At 30.2% G+C, this 20,895-nt stretch overlaps 1 protein-coding gene across 2 annotated transcripts in view; it reads left to right on the plus strand.

Annotated features, from left to right (window-relative positions):
• The first annotated feature begins 8,744 nt into the window (after positions 1-8,744).
• The window catches only part of Cep97 (centrosomal protein 97kDa), a 58,418-nt gene continuing 46,267 nt past the window's right edge, over positions 8,745-20,895 (plus strand). For both annotated transcript variants that reach the window (XM_040716738.2, XM_040716739.2), the window contains exons 1-2: positions 8,745-9,128; positions 14,896-15,233. In XM_040716738.2, coding sequence (XP_040572672.1) covers positions 14,997-15,233 — 237 coding nt within the window. In that variant the 5' untranslated portion in view covers positions 8,745-9,128; positions 14,896-14,996. The remainder of the gene's footprint in view (positions 9,129-14,895; positions 15,234-20,895) is intronic.

Genomic DNA, 20,895 nt, shown 5'->3' on the forward strand with positions numbered 1-20,895 from the left:
TCTATTAAAAAAAGCTAGAAAAGTCCAGCGATAAATAAAGAAAAAACGGTAGATGGGGTTGTTCTTTTTTCACTTTTGTTCATCTGTATTAATAAAGAAAAGTTTATTTCTCTTAATATCGGAATTCATATAGGCAATTATATTAAATTTAGGAAAAAGAGTCATATTGCAGGCGTACGTATATAGAATTGAGCGTATGTACACGGTTAGACCTATTACAAAATATACTTCTTTTGAATTTGATATGTTTCCGTATTTTTCTCCTTGCATTAATATGCGAGAAACTCGAAAGTCATGTTTTTAGAGATCTAAGTATGTCCTATAACCTGACTCATCGGCCTTAAAGTTTTATCCAGAATGGAATTTTTCATGATTTTGCGTAGTTTTTGGACAAAAAGAATGGATAAAACACACCATGAAATCCCAAAAAAGACATTAAATTTAAATATAACTCTTTTTGAATAATAATTTTAAATATTTTATTATTTAAGTATCAAGATTATAGAGTGAAATGAAGGTAAAAAGAAACATCTAGGTGCACGGACCGGCAGTACTAAAATTGTATACTCCCATCTATCAATGTTATTTTCTCTTATATTTAGCCATTTTTTGCCAAAAAGAAATAAATATTTTCGAATGATTATATACTTACCCTAATTTCTTCACAAAAAATAATTTTTCTAATACCTTTTTGAAAATCAGAATGATATACCTTTTATATTATTTTAGATATTTTCTTAGACTTATATTACTAAAAACGTAAAATTACGACAAGAAGTTTTTTTTTTTTTTTAAATTGTAGCATGAACTTTTTAACTATGTACTATAAAAGTAGATAGTTTTTGATTGGGTTGGCAGTCCCCTGTTGAACTAAAATCATATAAGCATACTTTGATCTAAGAAAGAAGACTCTAGTCGTATTAATGAAATATTGCAGGCGTATGCATTGTAGCATCGAACATAAATACAGTATGCACTGTATATAATCTTATTTTTCAAAAACCTGCATAATGTAATAAGTCAATATATTATTGCTTTTCAAGTAAATTTATTTAATTTTTTCTTTGCGAATATATACTAATTTGATATTTTTAAATCAATTTCATCAACAGTATGATTGTTATACCTAATATATGAATGATTTTGCCCGTAATAAGTTTTTCCTCGAGAGTCCTCCTGTCAATATTTCGTCATCCATAATTTCTTGACAAATATTTTTCACAGCATCTTTGTTAATTTTGTTAAATGTTAATTTGTTTGATCTAAATATGTAGCCTAGTTGCATCTACGTCCATAAATTAGTGAAAATTGCTATAATCCGAATTTTTAACTTCATATTACTTAATTGGGAAGTGATTTATGGAGTAAAATATTGTGTCTCTCATAGAAAAGATTACTCTTAAACAAATTTTTTTTAATATACCTTCATCCTTTAAAATTACCAATTATAACTTCAACAATTCAATCTGACATAAATATTATGAATTACCAAGTAACTTTGATGTCCATTTATATTTGTACTGAACGACATACCTATATGACCATAAGATTATAGTATGAACCTTGCAGTCAAGGAATATACCGAAAAACTTTATGTTATGGTCAAAATGTGGAACATATGAACTTTACTTATATGCTGATGAAGAATAAGTTTTTTATAATTTCTGTAAAGTACATATTCAACATGCAAAAAACTGCTTAAACAATCCCCGCAATTTGGGCACGTGACATTCTATGTGAATTTATGTTGGGGGTTTAGAGGGATCTTCTAAGACGAAAGTCCTAGTCATATAAATCATATTCATGTAAAATATATTATATAAATATCTTAAATTTATGTAAATATACAAATATCTACATATCTCTTGTTGAATTTCTTCAGACTTAAACAGATTTCACCAATGCTAATACGCTAATACTAATACGCAAAAACGGAATAGAGTTTTTTCAAGTGACGTCAGCACTGTTAATATCAGCTATTTGGGGGTCTTAAATAACTTAGTTTGTTAACTTATAATAATAATAAGTTATACAAATATCACTGCTTATCATTGGCATCAAGTAGTAGTCCATGTAGATTTTAAGTCTTTTTTATTTTTAAAGCCATTTCATGGAGTTTCATCAAGGTTTATTGGATATTTGTCCATTTTATTTAATAAAAATATCAAATTTGTGCCCCCAAATGGCGTTTCCTTCAATTATAATGCAAAATATGATGTCATTGAAAAGATTCTATAGAAGTTAATATCGAAGTAGATTTATTATCTTTAAGAACCATAAAATTTGTAAATTTTATTATAATACATCAAGGGTTCCTACTCTTATGCTGATTTGATGCCTCCACATTGATAAGTTAAAGAAAAGTTAGGTCACAATTTCCGCAGCACTCCTCTATCCATCAACAAAGATCCAACTTTAAACACAGAGAAATAGATTTATTATTTTACATTTACTCTAAAATTCACTAGTTTGAGTTTACCGCTCTTGCATCCTTATTTTAAGGTCCATAGCAACAGGATGACTTGTTGCAGATCTGTATTGAGTGAAAGATTCAAAGAAACGGCCTTTTGGCGGAGTTTTAGGACCAAATTATCAAATAATTAAATCTGAGGTCCCAGGGACAGTTCACAAGGAAATATAAAGCCCACATGTACACTTCTTTATTGATGAGCATCGATTCCGAATTCGGGATCCTACTCTCAATAGGAATTTTATTTTACCTTTTCATACATTTTTTTTTCTCTCTCTCTCTCTTTCTTTTCTTCTCTCTTTTCCAGCTAGGGCAGTCTAAATATATGGACTTTTCTTATGAGATCAATTCAAAAATGAGTTTTCTCCTTGAATTATTGTCATGGCCTTATCTCAAATTGTCAACGTTATAGAGCGTTATTGGGGAGATTATTTTTTTAAATTAAAGTTCCGACTTTAAGCTATCCAATGTGATACTTTTAAACTTTTTGAATATATTCGTCTTGAAACTATGAGCTTCTGAAATAAAAGCACCGATTTTCAAATTTAAACAAGGATGACTCCAGTTATAAGCATGGTACATACATTTTAAAAGTAGTTTTAGATTTTTTTTAACATTGGGCTTTAAAATATCTTCAACAAAAAGTGCTTACAATAGCTTTAAAGTTTAAAAGTACCCAAAAATAGAAAAAAAATGTAGTGTCTTTTTCTGAAGGGCACAAGGCTAGCAAATAAAAAATTAGGCCATATTTGGAATTAGGGGATCAAATTCTATTAAACTGAGCATATATTGTTTTTGTACCATTTTTGCTGTTGGACAGTGTCATTAAAGAAAAATGTTATTTTAGCCGTTGTCTAGTTACTATAGCCATAACTGGCTACTATAACTAGTTACTTAATAAGTCGTAAAGCGTTCACATCTCCTTCGAAAATAAGATTTATAGCTTATTTTTCAAGTAGTTGTAAGGTTGTCTTTATTCAAGCATAATAAATGTCTTGCTCCAGTCTTCTCCTTGTGTCCTTATACAAATTCTATCTCTAGTTATTGTCTTTTTTGGTGTATTTTGTCTATCAATATTTGTAAAATTATCTTAAGGGAACAAAGTCGTTTTTTTGTTTCAATTACATCTTGTGTTTCTTTGTTAAAAATCAAATACTGCAATCAGCCAAATAATGAAAGCAATCTTAAAAATATTAACAACGTTTATCTTTGAGGAAAGGCATAATCATATTTGATGAATAACCTGTTAAAAAAGAAAAAAAGTACTTTTTAGACAATTTCAAAAAATGAATGTGTGTTTGGATTAGGTTTAACAACGAGCTAAAGTACATGGGAAATCTCCCATGGATATCAACAGAGATTTGTACATTGAAAAAAAAACGTACTTTATGGTATTATAAGCCTTTTAAAATTCGTGGAAATGTTACAAGAAAGCCTGACCAAAGAAGAAAGAGGAATATTTGTACAAAGGCTGTCGTGAAAGCCATCAACGATTGGATTGTACAAAAATTACCACTGTATGATCAAAGAACTGGTATGTTAGCAAAAACCATGAAAAATATATTAAAAGTAGATTTGGGAGCTAACTCAAGAGCTTGAAGGAAATAACATTTGATTAATGGCATTACAAAATGAAATGGTTCACTAGATTTTAATGTCTCCTCAATGCAATGAAAACAACCTGGCCAGTGATTATATTATCTGACGAGAAGTTATTTACATATTCTCCTACAGCTGGATAGACAGTATACTACCATCAAGACGACCACAATAAATTCACTTTTAAAACCAAACATGCTGCTTCTAACATGTTTCTCGGGGGAATACATCTCTAGAATATTTTGCGTGGGAGGATATTTCGACCACATATTTACTTTTCGCTTCAATTTTGACCATGTTGCCAATAGAAAAAATATCTTTAAATAAAAACCATGGGATACACTAACAAGGGATGGAACAGAAAAAATAAATTAATCGATATAACTGCACTAAATAAATTAAGGAAATAATTTTGAAATTAGCATATTTAGGAAACTTTTAGAGAAATGAGATGAATAATCAGGTTGAGTATGATGTTTAACAGATTATCAATTATAAATGACTGGAGAAAAAAATGAAAACACCATTAATAAAATATAATACCAATTAGACTGATCTTAAATCATCACATTAATCATTTACAATGCATCATCAATTGTGATAATTTTCTATGATCAGTCGAACAATCTTTTTTATCAATGTTTTTCACCATATTACTTTTTAGAAAACTTTCTGGTTGGTTCATATTAGGGAGGTTGACGCTGCCCCTTCTATGTAAGATATTTACAGTCAACGTTTTCAACCCTCGGCCTTTGACCTAATTTGAACTCCCTCACTGATAAAAAAATAAAATAATTGAAACACTGACAATAGACTATTATATTACTGGTGGTGCCCAGATGAGATCAAATGGTATTGAACTGTCTCCAGTTACTAAATGAGCTTTATATGCTTTCCCTAGAAATTGAAATATGTATCACCTAATGCTCGAGTCCGGACTCGTTTCTTTTTTAACCAACCTGGAACGGATACTGACGACTCGAACTGACTCCCAAAAATTAGACTCGACTTCAATTCTGTCACAAACAATATTATTGAACAAACATATAAAAAAAAGAAATATTTAATGACAAAGTTTCTTAATGGTTTCAGAGTAAACTGCTCAACCCAATTCCTACTGTTACGGACTTTTTGAACAACTCATTATACAAATAAAAATGTGTTTATTTCTAAATTTTTACTTTCAAGTAAATTTTCGGAACAAAAATGCAAATTTGTATAATCTTTATCTTATTGAGCCGATTCCGATACTTCAAAAAATGCTAATTTTTGCCTATTCTGATACATCGGTACACCCCTAACTTGAACCAATAAGTCATTCTGAATTATGCCTTAAGTTATATCTTTTATGAAATTTTAGATATTGAGCGATGTAATTCTGGTAATATATGCAGCTTCTTTTATAAAAGAATTATAGGGGAAATATGTTCGATTTTATTGTATTATACTATGGAAGGATGTTTATGACCTCCTATCTATGTACATTGTATACCTTCAATCATCATTAATCTCATAAATGAATTTATACATAGCTACATCAATCAAAAAATGTCCAAAATATACATACCGAATATTTATTATACTCGTTATAGTATTTGCATAGAAGTTTCATACCTTTGGGCAATATTGAATCATTTTTGACAAAATTTATTTTTGATTTATTCTCTTATTTCACATAAGATTTCCATATGTTCATAGTTCAACTATAAGTTACTTGATTTTGATTTTGAGGCTCCATATGAAATTAATTTTTATTTCTTTATCCACCTGCAATGAAATTTTTGGACAAAGTTCTGATACTTACTTGATTCGATTTGAAGGTCAGTACAGTATTTCCTATCGTTTGAATATACAAAATAGTTTTTAAAAACCTCAGGATTATATTCTTTTGTATCATATGAGGAATGAAACATTTGAAATTCAGCAAAATAAATTCAAAATTGAAATTTCTGGATCCCTTTTCAAATAGAAAATTTAGTTTAAAAAAAAAGTTATTTTCAAATAGTTATAGTGGTTACAAAACCGGAGAAAAAATCAATACAACCAGGAATCTACTCAATATAACAGTCGTGTTTTGTAACTTTCTCTTTAGTTGAAACCATATCTACAAATTCCCAAGGAAAAAATAAGTTTTTGAGCTTGCCAAGATAAACTGCTGGGATATGGAATCAAAGGCTTTTATTTTCATTAGGTTTTGTTGTTTACATTCCCCAGATGTGCCAAATTAACAGTGCTGACGTTACGTCAAACCGCTCCATAAGCAAATAAATTATCTTTCAAGATTTTATATTTATTTTGTAAGAAGTTATATATATTATTATAGGTAAGTAACTAGGAATATTAGAAGTTATATTCAAAATCTAAATTTGAGATATCACGGATCTAGCCAGCCCAAAGCTTACAAACAGCTTATTCCTTTATATTCATATTTAGAGTTGTATGAAGATACCCTTAGATGAGTGCGATATGTTTTGTAGTTGCAACCTCAACAACAAAAAAAAAAGTCATCATTAGTTGTGATGATAATAAATTATCTAAATTGTGGTGAGTGTAAAACCCCTGTCTGAAAGAATGTCATATCAAATTTGTTAAAATTGAAATACGATATATCTTCTGACAGAAATACCTATAAACTACATTCATGCAACTTCCTCGCTGATATGTTAGAATGGTCAAAAGACGGAGAAATAATTAATAAAAGCATTGACATTTTGCTCTTAACAACATATATATATATATCTATTAAATACACTCTCTGCAATTTAGCTTATATTGAGATCCCTAAATATTTTTCTTTAATACGTGAGAAGTACGTATCTAAGTATAAATCACACGTGCTCATAGATGAAGGAGATTAACACTATGGATTTGTTGCAGAGTGTAAGTCCACACATTCTCCAATTTGTCAGGATTACCAAGTTCATTTTTAGTTTTTTTTTTTTTTTAAACATATACCGGCAGATCATATTTGTACAATTATATTGAACATGTTCTCTATAGATCTAAAGAAAGGGCCAAACGTATACATATTGCACTCTAGAAGAGAAGAATTTCTTTAATTTTTTTTAGAAGTGTTATTTTTATTAATATTATAGAACAAAAGTTTGATTTCATTTGGGAACCTTTAAGAATGGAGAGGGCCTTTTGAATCTTAAAAGTTAGATCCAGTGTGTTAATCCAGAACACAAAATTCTTATTTTTTAAATTCCCAATTATTTGTACACTTGATCTAAAAATATATGTGGTCCATCATCACAAAAACAAGCTAGAAGAATTTTTATCAAAATGCAGTGTTTTTATAATTAATTAAAATTTCAAACTATTTGTATTCTTCGAAGAATTATCATTAATTTCTAATATCAAGTTATTCTTATTAGCACTGTTCGCAAATTGCACTTAAAGTATCCAAAATTTATTACCACAATAAAATAAAATAAAATGGATAGATTTTATTTGAAAGAGTCCATATTGGGACAAATATAAGTCTTTTAAATCAAATATAAGTTTTAAACTATAGTTAAAATGCTTTGTTATCTTCACTTATCCTACAAATTTGTATACAATGCCTATAATTGAGTCTAAAATATTTGCATGTATAAAAGGCCAAAATATATTGGGATGGTCTCCTATTCTTGATTTTGTTCCAGATTATTTGAAGTTGACGGACCACAAATTGTATGTTTCTACTCTTTTACGTTTCATATGACGTCATTATCACCCGTATCAAAAAACTATTACTAAAATTGCCTTGCTTTCATTTGGATCCCCTGTTTTGAAGGTTCCTATATTTGAAATCCAAAAGATATCATTGTAAGGTCTGTATCTACTGTTCTTTTCTTAGTTGTGTAGTTATAAGATAAGTACTTAATTATATATTCTGGCTCTTGGATCTTTGAATAGATACTTTTCCTACTAAGAAATATACTCTTATAATATTTAGGATACCAATTGAATAATAATCATCATTGACAAGTACCTCAATAAGCAACAAAATGGCAACTCACTCTCCTTTCTCTCTTTGTAGATGTAAAAACCCTCCTGCCAATTGAACTGCCCGACTTTCTTTTTCTTCTTCTCTTCTCTCTCCCCCTTTCTGAAAATCCGGTACCATCCTTTTACAGAATACCAAGAAGTTTGTAACTTTGAGCCGTTTCCCCCCTTCTTTTAGACTTCTAAACATGTGTTTTTTTCTTTTCCATCTATTTAACACATTTATATATATACAATTATTACTGAAAATAAGCCTTGTTGCAGGAAAGGGTTTAAAGAAATATTTAAACAAAGTAGGAAACAAAAGCCACGATATTTGTATAAGGGACTGGTAGTATGACATTTTTTGTCCGTTAGGACTGTTAAATATTACTCCATAATGAACTACGGGTCTTCCATGAATAATTCACTCTTTTAACAAGGTAAATTCTGCAAAGGGACAAAAAAAGTTGCATTCGACATACGGAAAAATGACAGAAAAGGATAGAGTGACGTCATTTGTTCTGGATTCATAAAGAAGGACATCTTGTGTGGAAAAAGATATCACTTGCTTAAGGAATGTATTTCTTTCAATTCGCGATTTGTACATTTAATGGCTCCCTTGTCGGTATGAGTCAGAAACATGTTTGTTCCTTCCCCTCTCTCTCTCTCGTCTTTTTTCTCCTCTCGTAAACCATATGAAAACAAGTTATTATGGGAAAGAGAGAGGGAAGAGAAAAAAGGGAAAAGGAGAAGGGAAAAATTACGAACGAAAGTCTACATACATCGATTTATAACTTTGTTTTAGAAAACAGTCTCGCCTTAAAGCTTAAAAGTTGAATAACAGAGATGTGGGAGTGACCTTATCCATTATTATTATTATTATTATTGTTATAAAGACAACTTTGGCTTATTAAAAATGATGATGAAAAAACTAGTGAATTTCTGGTGTGACTCAAAGTTAAATTAGCTCATTTTTGAATGTGTAATTATTCCTTACTAAATACAACATAAAAACATATAAATTCAAATTCTAAGGTTTGTGTGAGAAGAAGAAAATTTGGATCAAAATTTGAAATTAAAATTCGGGGTAAGGAATTTTTATAACATCAATCAATAAAATGACTAGATATGGTGCGTCAATATAAAAACAATCTTGAATTAAAATCAAGAAAATGAGAAAATCGCAATATATTTTTTAACTTCATATATATATATAATTCATAAAGCCCAATATATTATAAACATGTTTGGGTCAATTATTAGAATTGGACTTCAAATTTATGGGATGAGAGTAGATATCCAAGAATTTTAGATATTGGTATATTTCTTTATTTGATTTAAGAGATTTATATTACCCCTCAAATAAAATATATCAATTTACCATTCATTTATTGTGACGATCAATTTTGGGTACTTTAAGCAATCAATTTTGCGATTCACCCAAAGGGTAAATAAGTATAATTTATTTATAGAAATTGGCGATTATTCGTGGAAGAATACAAAAGTAGTCTACTCTCCATTTTTTGAAAAATCATTCTATCCTGTTTTTGTGTTGCTGGCCAACAAATTTAAATTAGCGAGTGTCTTAATCTCCCTTCTATGAGAAGAATCATTGAGGGGAATTGTTTGTCGCTAAAGGAATACCAATAAACAGACAAAAATCCGACAAAAACTAAACATGTTTCTGAACAAAATGTTGTCATTTGCTCTCTAAATAATATAAGAACCGGCACTTTTTCATTTCGTGTGACACATTTTATGCAGGCGGGAGAAGGATTATGGAGGAGTTATGCAATAACGTACACACTAGTGTTGTCCTAAACCGGTTTGAGACCGTTATGATTTTTAGTAGACCGAACTGATAGAGTCCTTTTAAATAAGGTTGATCCGTACCGGCCTCAAAGAAAAAATCGGTCTGGATTAAAATCATTTAAAATTTGGTCTAACCCAATTCAATTGATGAAATGTTGATGACGTCATTTGTGTCACAAAATTTTTGTGTATCGACCTACAATGACGTCATACGAAGTTAATTTTGTTGCAAAAAACATATCTGTACCACTTATATATCAGGGGATAAGAGAGAACATCATAAGAGAGAACGTTTGATGAATATTTAATATCCTTCTACGGCCTGAGATCGCGTTCTGAATGGAAATACTTCTCCAAATCGGTATAGAAAAAATTACTTATGGACGAAAGGAATAAGAAATTCTGTCTCGGACCAAGTTTCAATACTAATATTTTCTTCTATTCAATCAGTATATATATCTGATTGCATTCATACATCAATATTTTTGTTTAAGATTTTAGCCCCTTGGTTCTAGCTCTGGGTTAGGTATCCATAAATCTTTATATGTAAAGGGATTATTTTTATTTTCTTATTTGTTTTAAGAAAAGTGATGTTCTTAGAGAAGCCTTAGAGAACATGTTTTCATTTACTATTAAGATGAAAAGCAGATTAGTGATTCGGGGAAGGAAATGTTCCTTTCTTATATGAGCCTGATAATAAATACCTCATTATCAACAAACAAAATCATCCAAATTGAAATTTATATCTTCTTATAAAGAAAAAATATTGTTGCAGATTCTGTTTAAATATTTATGATAAAAAAATCACAATTCTTTTGTTAATAGTTGTTCTATCTTCATTTCCAATGCATTTTTTAAAGGATTTTCTTGTATGGGACCTTTTTTTACATATTTATTGCTGATATATGCAAACATTTCCATTACAAAAAAACAATTATATATGTAGTAGATCAACAAAAAAGAAAACTCAATAAGTTTTTCTCAAAATTAAGTGTGCATTACATTCTTATACGAATTATAATACATTGCTATCAATAAGTTATTCTTATCAACCCACCGGGAGTGTTGCAAATTACACTTAAAGTAACAAAAATGGAGAGTCTCAATAAGAAAATGACAAATTGACGGCTTTTATTTAAAAAGTCCCAAAAATGGGGTCAAAATATGTCTCTTAAATCATATAAAGTTTTTAAATTACATTCAAAATTATTAAGGATCTTTACTTGTCCCACAGTTTCAATTGGAAAGCCCATACTACACTCAAACATGTCTATAGTATATTGGACTGTATGTATTGTATATACAGGGTCGTGCAGGTAAATCCAGATCCTCTTTAACTACATCCTGAACAAGGAAAGCATTTAACTTGTAATGTTGAGAGTTAACTTTAAGTGAATTGCCCAAATTTTAATTAAAAAAAGGATTTACGATGGAGGAGACCCGGAGAAACCCCATTGTTGAATTATCTTAGACGGGACACAGCCCAGCGTACATCAAGAAGACGTTCAGGTATACAAAGAACACAGTCCATGACGTTTACAATACCCGGAAAGAGGAAAAGGCATATACGATAAAAGCCAACAAGTCTCATAGTGATAAAAACGCACTCCCAGATTCCTTGTAGGCCTGAAACGGTTCGTGAAAGCATCTCCAGGGACTCCGATTACCATTATTTCCAAAAAGCTCCCCACATCTTTAAAACCAATTGTTTGCCAGTATTATGGCCCTTGGAGTCATTGGGAGTAACGGTAGTGTTATGCCCATTTTCTTTGACCCAAAAGAGAGAGTAGGCGCCGACAGGTGCTGTGAACTCCTGTCTGACCAAGTGATACCTTGGATGAAAGATGAGGACAATGGTGTTGAGTTCCTTTTTCAAAAAGAATCGGCCCCTCTCACAAGGCCTGCAAGACTAAAAAATTGTTGAAAGAAGAAAAGGTGCCATTTTGGGACCCCAAGACCTGTCCCTCAAACTCCCCGAATATGAATACCATGGCTTACTTCCTTTTGGGGGGAGTTAGAAGGGAAGGTATTTGCCAATTACACACAACAGCGTCGACTTTTTGAAGACCTCTATCATCCAGTACTGGGAAAAATTCTCCCCCACGGACGTGGTCAAGGCCTGCAAATCCTTTAGGCCTCGTATCAAGCGAATGATAAGCACACATTGAATGATTTTTTTCTTTTGTATTATTGGAACTTGTAAATAAAATTTCAAACCTCTACTTGTTGCCTTTATCGATCAGGATTCAGTTAAAAGTGGTACAGATTTACCTGAACTACCCTGTATACCTATATAGTACTAAAATGAATTGGTATTTTCACCTTCTTCTTATTTTTGTTCAAGATTGTTATTATGTTGACTTACTAAATTTGAAAAAAGAAGAAATTGGAAATAAGATTTTTTTTATTGTATTGTTAGTTGTTAAGAAATATTATGCACCCTCATATCAGCAAAATATTATTTGTTAGTATGAAGTTGTATTACGTAAGGCTTTGAGTTTTTTCAAGGTGCTTCTCATTAAAAAATTATAAGCCTCAGAAGTAAATTCGTGGTTTTTTTCATTAAAGACAATTAATAGTGTTTATTGTACTTTGATAAAACAAAATAAAGTAGTTTAAGCTTGCGGCTTAAAAAATTGGTAATATATAGTAAATTAAGAGAACACATGGATTATTTTAGCTAATTAATCAGTTTTCTACAAAAAAAAAAAAAAAAATCTACTTTTCTTTTATGTTGACAAGTCAAATATTTGTTCTATTTTCGTATCCAATACATTTTTAAAAAGGATTTTGCTTTATATACAAATACATTAAGGGCTTTAGAAATACAGCCTTTGATTTAAATATTGCAAAATTAACTAAAAATTTCTTTTATAAATTATTAATTCATAGAGCATGAATGATTCGAAGTTGAAGCTTGTAAGCATTCATTATCTCTGTTTGATCTATTAACTTTTAAAGAAAATACACTTCTATTAAAATAAAATTACTTCTTTTTCTATCTGTCATGACTCAAAATGTTTTTAACAATAGCTTTCAAAGTTTCAATAGGAGCAGTATTGTGCCATAAAGATAAAATTTTTGGTATTATGATTATTGCTCTACCTTTCATGTCGTATACAAAAGTACAAAATAACATAAAATATGTTTACAAAAACTCTTTTTCTATGCAGATTCCTTAAGTCATTCTACGGAGAATTTACACTTTTTCTTCTTTTTTCATCCCATTTGAATTAAATTTACAAAGTCAAATAACCTAGCATAAGAAAACACGAAATGAAATTTCAGATCTTGAACTAAATCCCGCTTTGAGTTGTTATGAGCTCCTTTTCATGTTGAATTTATAAAGAGTTGTTTCGAAGGCCCTTTTGTTTTGGGATTGTAGTCCGTGAACCACACATATGATGGATTCATGTAATAAATTATTTGATAGCTATGGAGTGATGTAACAAAATATTTTTTATTCTGTTATAAAATAGTATGGTCGACCTGTACCATATTTTTTTCCTTAAATATCTCAAACATAATATTTTCTGATTTTCATATAAATTTTGTCAGAACAAAATCAAATATATATTTTACTAAAAAAAAAATTTAGAGGGTTAGATGCTTTGTGCTTTTGAGACTATTAACGCATCGGTTTTGGTTGAGAAATAATTCTAATAATACCCATTAACGAAAATTAATTTTACCAGTGATTTTTTTTAAATCACAAGATTTGCTTAACTTTATAAGCATTACTCAATTAAAAACCATTAAACCTGATTTTTTAAAATAAGTTTATATATATTAACAAATTAAACCTCTCGTTTCTCCCAGGCCCATAAACTTACCACTCAAATCTTTTTTCTTACAGTTAGATAATAATTGGATCTTGTTCTGATCTTTTTTTTAATTAAAATAATAAAATAAGATGTTTGAGATATTTAGGGTAAAAAATATGTTGAATTCAACCCTACTTATTAATATGAGAAACATAATAATTGTGCCTAGTATTTTGTTTAATAACTCAATAATTATCCAAAGATGTATTATATATATGCATCAGAGTTTAAGAACTGCAATACAAGAAGTAAGGATTGAGATGGATTAAGTTCTAGAACTCATATTTCCTTTTTGCTTTTCCCAATAATAGTTTATTTGACATACCAAATGTTGTTAAAATTGGATGGAAGAAAAAAATTGTATATATTGGTGAGGTTGCATGCTTACCTCAATCTGAATCATTGGAAAAAATAAACCTTTGAATAAAGAGGTGCTTTTGTTCCCTATATAATATTTAAAGGTGGCCCTTGCTTCTTAATATTTTGTACTATATTGAAAAATTAGTTTGAAAAAAATTCGATATCCCCAATTGGTCTTGTGTACAATATAGACTATTTCTGTGAGCATTAATAAATTTTATAGCAATTTTGGTTTATATCTTTTCTAGTTTCGTTAGTTTTATTACACACTCCTTTTTATCATCAATTTGATTATTTAATGTTTGCTGTAAGTATAACAAAGTACTCGATTTACTAATCAAAAAATCATTCAAATTTTATAAATTTTAATTTATTCTACGTGTAATTTGTATTTTAAAAATAAAAACGTCAATAAATGTTTTTAAATTTACTATTTTAATTCAAAGTTTAAGTGCCAAGAGCCACCACCTAGGAATGTTACTCAAATTTGACCATTTTTTGTACATGAATGTATATTTTAATATAATCATAGATTGAGAGGCTGATAGAATGAAAATAAAGCATTGATTTTGTAAGTACACAAAAGGGTCAACCTACTATTGAATGCTCCAGGCTTTTTGATCCCAAAAGTAGCAAAACAAAAAAGAAGTTTGATAATAAACTAAAATAAATTTGTAGTTTTAATCGATATTAAATATTTAAATATTGCTTATTTTCCTCCAATCAATACAAAATAAAACTTGTGAAACTAGACAAAGGGGGATATTTGCACAAGTTTATTTTTTACAAAAATCTTTTTGAGAAGATAAAACTTTTAAATGCATTTAACTCATGCAATAACTTCTACTTTTTTTTCAGGAGGTCATCAAGTTTTGCATATATAAGTGTACATATCATCCCCTCATTGATGAGGAAATCCATCTCCTCAATTTCCTCATCTTCCTCTTTCTAAGCACATCATGGATCTGGAAGAAGAAGAGGTAGTTCCTTTCTCGAATGAAGTCAAATTAATCAATGAGTTGGAGGCAGAGGAAGAAGATGACGAGGATCCAGGGATTTTGGATCTCTCAGGTCATGATCTTGAGAAGCTTTCGCGAGCACATAAAGAGTGTGCTCTCACAACGACAACCCTACTCCTTGATAATAACGCTTTACAACGATTGGATAATATCCATACTTATCAATGTTTAGAAAAGGTACATTTCCGTTTATTCTATTTATAGATATAGTCCCTTCAAAATATTAGATTTTATTAGGGAAAAATAAAAACCTCATTCATCAGTCCATTTTATGTTATTTTAATTTGACATAGCTTATTCTTTTCTCATAAAACTGTTTGTATGATATTACACAAGTCAACAAAATTTTACTTTTTCAAAAATATTTTGAATTCTAGTAGTACTTAACAAAATCATCACAAGTCTGTAGTGTTGGATCGTTTGTTTAATCGGAAAGGGTATTTTTCCCATTCAACGGTCTTAAGGACCGATACCTCGGTCTTTCAGTCCTACGGTCCTTACTATTCTTATGTATTCTTCTCTTATTGCTAGGATTGAATAATATAAAAACAAAGCAAACAATAAATTATAGCTAGAACGTGTAATAATAGGTTCTAGCCACACAGCTTCTATTTTAAACTTAAGCCCTCTTGTCTCTTCAAAGAGGATATGTTGAATATCTGAAAAAAAACATAGTTAGGAATTACGTCATTTCAGCTGTTGTAGCCACAATAAAAGAACGATGAGGACCAGTCTTAGGAATGACAAATTTTATTCGGACCGGACTTTTAGGTTTGTTGTGTGTTTTTTTAGACACACCCAATACTACTAATCTATAATTCGTTGGTTTTTTCGAATTTTTCCATTTGATTTATTGAGTACTTTAATCAGGGTTGCAGAGTTTGTATAATTTTTTTGCAACTCCGAATATTTCAAATTCCTTTCTTACTCAAACTGTTTGAAATTATTTGACTGCAACACCTACTATTTGAAATTATTTGACTCCAACACCTACTATTTGAAATTATTGTCAAATCTGGGTTTGCCAAATCAACTTTAATTCGAAGATACGGTTGATCATTCGGTGAGGCATCATCTTTCTTGTTGCTTTGTCTATTTTGGAACCATTCTTTGTTTTTTTATTAATAATAACGATTTTGGGACTGTATGTGATGTCATAAAATACTAAAATAATAGATAGAATCTGTTCTTTTTTTTTTAAACCTTTATTTAGCCCTTCTAACCCCAAACTATTTAGAATTATGGAACTCCAACTATTTAAAATTCTATGGCTCTAATTCTTTGCAAAAATATGCAGTTTGTAATGACAGGATTCCGCAACCCTGGCTGTACTCTTTTTATAAGTTTAAAACAACTGTTAAATTTGAAGAAAAAAAATCAATAGTTCACATAATAATATCTATATTTTTTCAAATTTGTATTCACATTTAAATATGTATTAGATTTTATATATAATCCTTCCATCCTGAGAAAATGTCATTTAAAGGTTAAAAAACTACTATATTTCGTGGGTTTAAAAAAAGGAATAAGGCCTCGATTTTTCAAATATTTTTTATGCCAAAGGTGTTTATGTAAAGCCTACATAATTAAAATGCCATTCACAAAAGAGTGTTTGCTTCTAAAAGATTGATATTCAGTAGCAATATTGATTTGAATATATATTTTTTTTTATAAAATAGTAATTTCTCAAAGTTAGTGGGTTGACACTTTTCAAATTATATTGTAGAAAAAAGGAATGGAATAAATCCAACAATGGGATTTTTATATATTATTACATCAACTTATTCTTGATTATTTTCTTAATAAAAGTGAAAACAAATCAATATTGCAGCTGAACTAGACATTCTGGAAGTAAGTACTCTTTTGTACAAAACTCATTCTTTGTATTCTATTCTGAAATAGAAATTAATCATAAACATGTAGGTCATAGATGAATTATTGTATTATTCATTGAATAGTTTAGTTCTTTCAATATGTAATCATGCACACAAATTAGGATTCTTCACATGCCGGAAATATGTGAGGTACCGCGGTACTGACGTATATAAAAAGGAATTATACTAAATAATCATTGGAATATATACAAACTGAAATATTACTTGATAAAATATTAGGCCGCCGATTACATAATCCCCAAATTTTTGAATTAGATAAATTCTCTAAAAAAAATACTTTATCAGATATCCTATACCAGAAAAAAAAATCCACGAGGTTTCAGGCAGATAAAATGTTTATAAAAGCTTATATAGAGGAATAGGTACAAATGATGGGAAAAAATAGAAAAGAATTGCACAAGGTTTATTATTTAGCTATATTTCCCAGAATTTTGTGATTTAAACATTTGTTTGCCGGAAAAGCCTGTTGCATTTATCCTCAATTCTCATTTTCTTCATTTTTATCCTTATAACTAATTGTGCAAGGGTTGTTTTTTATATCCTGTAAATCTAGTTTTTTGAAATTCCATAACGTTGGATCAACCCATAACAAAAAAAAAAAAAAAAACGTCAATAGTAAGTGGTGAATGAAGCTATTTTTTTTTCTTTGGTGGAGATGGGGATTGAATAATTGTAAAATGCACGGTCGTGCCCTTGGGTTAAAAGTCAATTTCCACACAATTTTTCAGAAGAATCTATGTACTCTTTTTATTAAAAAAATATGAGACATGTGAACATTCATATCTGATACTGCTTCAAAAACCAAATTTAGTGCATATGAGAGACAATATTAATGAATTATACATAATAAATTAAATGAAATTTGTATAATTAAATAATAAAAACATTATATTTCCCGCGAAAAGAAAAAATGCCGGAAATTTAATGTAGGGGTCGGGAAATCCCGGGAAAATGGGATACTAACTATTCCCAGGGACCTCCTTTCTTTCATTTTATCTTTCATCCTTTGCTCTACCGTTACATAAGTCAACAAAAAAAATATTTTTTCATTTCCATATTCAATTAAAGCTGATCACGAATCTGTTATTTGTAAATAAAAAAAGTTTAGTTCTGCTACAATATTGGTTTGTTTTTAATTTTATTGAGGAAATAATTTATAAAAGTTTGATTAAATCATATATATAAAAAATATTCTATCCCCATTAATATTTGGATATATTTTTTTTCCTTTTTCATGTAATATAATTCTTTTTCACAGGATTTTTAAAATTTCAGAACTTCACTTCAATAAATGCATGCTTCAAAAAACTAAATTCAAACCAACATAACAGCTAAACTGGATTACATAGAACCAACTAATCTTTTGTTTCTTACTATATATAGAAGTTTGATGGGAATAAAATTAAATCACAAATTTACGATATCTGGCAACCTTTTTTCAGTTTGGCGGTGACGTATAGAGCCTATGATTCCAGCTGAGGGACACTACATTGAATACTTCAAATAGTATATATTGAACTCTCAATTTACCAATTCTCTCTTCAAAACTCAAATAATATTCTTTGATTTTTTTTAAGTTTATTTCCCCCCCATAGGCACAACAACGTCTATATATGGGCAAGATTTGGCTTCAAAACTAATTCTTACTTAAACGTAAGAAATATGACATGAAATTGTACAACGCAGAATTTACAGACTCTCCCAAGCGCCATAGTGCCTATGGAACGTCTGTAAAAAATACACATAATAATAAATACATAAATTCTAATGTTTTTAATAACATTAGACGAGTGAAACCACTGTATCAAATGCCTGCATATATCTTGGTGAATGTGTCAAAAATATTAATATGAATGCATATCAACATAGGTAACAAATTCTATGTACATTTGTTTTATTTACAAGCAAAAACTACATACATGATGGACAAAAAATGCTCTTATTGATACCTTTGTTGTTGTTAGAAGGCATCATCAGCCATTCTACAGGCTTCGGAAGCAAACGTGGACTGAATGACTGATTTAAGAAAAATATCAATAATTTTATTTTTTAATGAATAATTTTGAAATTTTTTAATAAAACTTTGAGACACGGCCTTTGTGAACATGTATCAGCCATTTTGTCGACGCATAACTCCTGGCATTCGGCTGATGTGTGTGAGGTTGCACCATCTTGGGTCCACACATAGTTGTCCTCTGGGTAGGTGGTCTTGAGCCATGCTAGTGTGGTGAACCTTAGCATCTTGTAGTAGGCCTTCCGGCTTATTTTCTCCCCAGGCTTAAAAAAGAAGGGAGGCATCTTCTTACCGTCAGATGCCACGACCTCCAGGACCATTGTTTGGTCCGGATGTTTTGTACAGAACACCCCCTTGACCTCCTCTAGTGATCCCCCGAGCACACGGTCGTTCCGACGGTTCTAAACCTGGTCCACGTTGAAATCTTCTCGTTAGAGAAAATTTTTACTGTGGATCCATTTGCCTTGATCCATGTACGAACTTTCTTGCACCTCTGCAGTTTTCTTATCAGTCAAAGTGTCCATCAACAGGTGGCATGGGGTCTTTGTGTAAGAGGACAACTCCAAGTCCTCCTCCACAACCCTCCTTATTGTCTCCTCGTGTACGTCAAACTCATTAGAGAGGCGATTCTTGGATTTTGTGGGGTCCTCCTTGATCTTCTTCTTGAAGTCCCACAGAACCTCAGAATCCCTTTTCAAATTTTGTCTCCCACTTCTTTCTTTCATTGAGAGGTCTTTTCCATCCTTTTTCATCTTGGCCACCTTGAAAATGAGGCTCCTGGAGCACTTCACAAAGTCCATAATCTCTGCCACCTCAACTTTGGCATCTAGAAGGTCTGAGATTCCCTACCTTTTCGCTTCTTGCTCACTCATGATGAAAGATTTGAGAAATGTTTGATATTGTTTAGTTATCCAGGAAGGACAGAAAATTCGGAATATGCAGGAAAAAAATCCAAAAACCTATCTATTTTAATTACATAATTAGCATTTATTAACAGTCCACGTTTTGCTTCCGAATCCTGTATATCTTTCTAATTTCTGGTATAATATAAAATAAGGTAATTTTTAATTTCTTTATCTAATTTCTTTGGTTTATCATCAAGAAAAATGCATGAAGGGAAAGGCAATCAAATATCAAAAAGAAAGCACATTTTTATATAATGACAATATAACAATAAAATGATAATAATTGAATATGATTCAAATCTTTTTCCTATACATATAGATGGAAGGAAATCAGATTTTTTTTGAGAAACACTTCGTAAGGGAGACAGGGTAAAAGTTGCAAGAATGGAACAATTATAACAGTACCCTATTTTCGAACATCAAAAAAGCTAAAATTATCATCACAGATGTTTAAATAATATAGATTAATGAGGAGAAAAAATCAATAATTATTATCAACTTTTTTTTCGAGATATATGAGGAGAAATTTGAGATATTGTAAAGCTCAATAAAAAGAGGACATTTGGAACAAGTGCCAGGGGCGTTCGCAGGGGATGGGTTGTATAATTTTTGTCTTGAGTAAGGAAAAATTATTGATTTGGAAGGAAAAAAAAGCAGGATCTTTTTTCGAAAAAAGATATCCTTGGACGAAGCAAAAAAAAATTAATCTTTAAATTTTTCAAAAAAAAAAATCAAAGTATCCAAGCTTGCCTCCAAAATATAATCCTACGGACGCCTCTGAGTGCTGCAATTTTCCTTGCATTGTAAATTCATTTTAATATATTATTTTATATCATTACACTTCATATCAGGCATGTTTTTAAGCGAGAGCAACACCCCCAAGAGCTAATTGAGAGTTAAATTATGGGTTCTATTATACTGGTCAGTGATCTATAATTTGAGTTGAATATTTTGTAGTGAAATAAAGAGCACAAAAAGAAGGAGAGGGTGAAACAATACTTAATACACCTAAATTCAAACTACTG

The sequence above is a fragment of the Lepeophtheirus salmonis genome, chromosome 7, assembly GCF_016086655.4.
Source record: "Lepeophtheirus salmonis chromosome 7, UVic_Lsal_1.4, whole genome shotgun sequence".
Classification (NCBI taxonomy): Eukaryota; Metazoa; Arthropoda; class Copepoda; order Siphonostomatoida; family Caligidae; genus Lepeophtheirus; species Lepeophtheirus salmonis.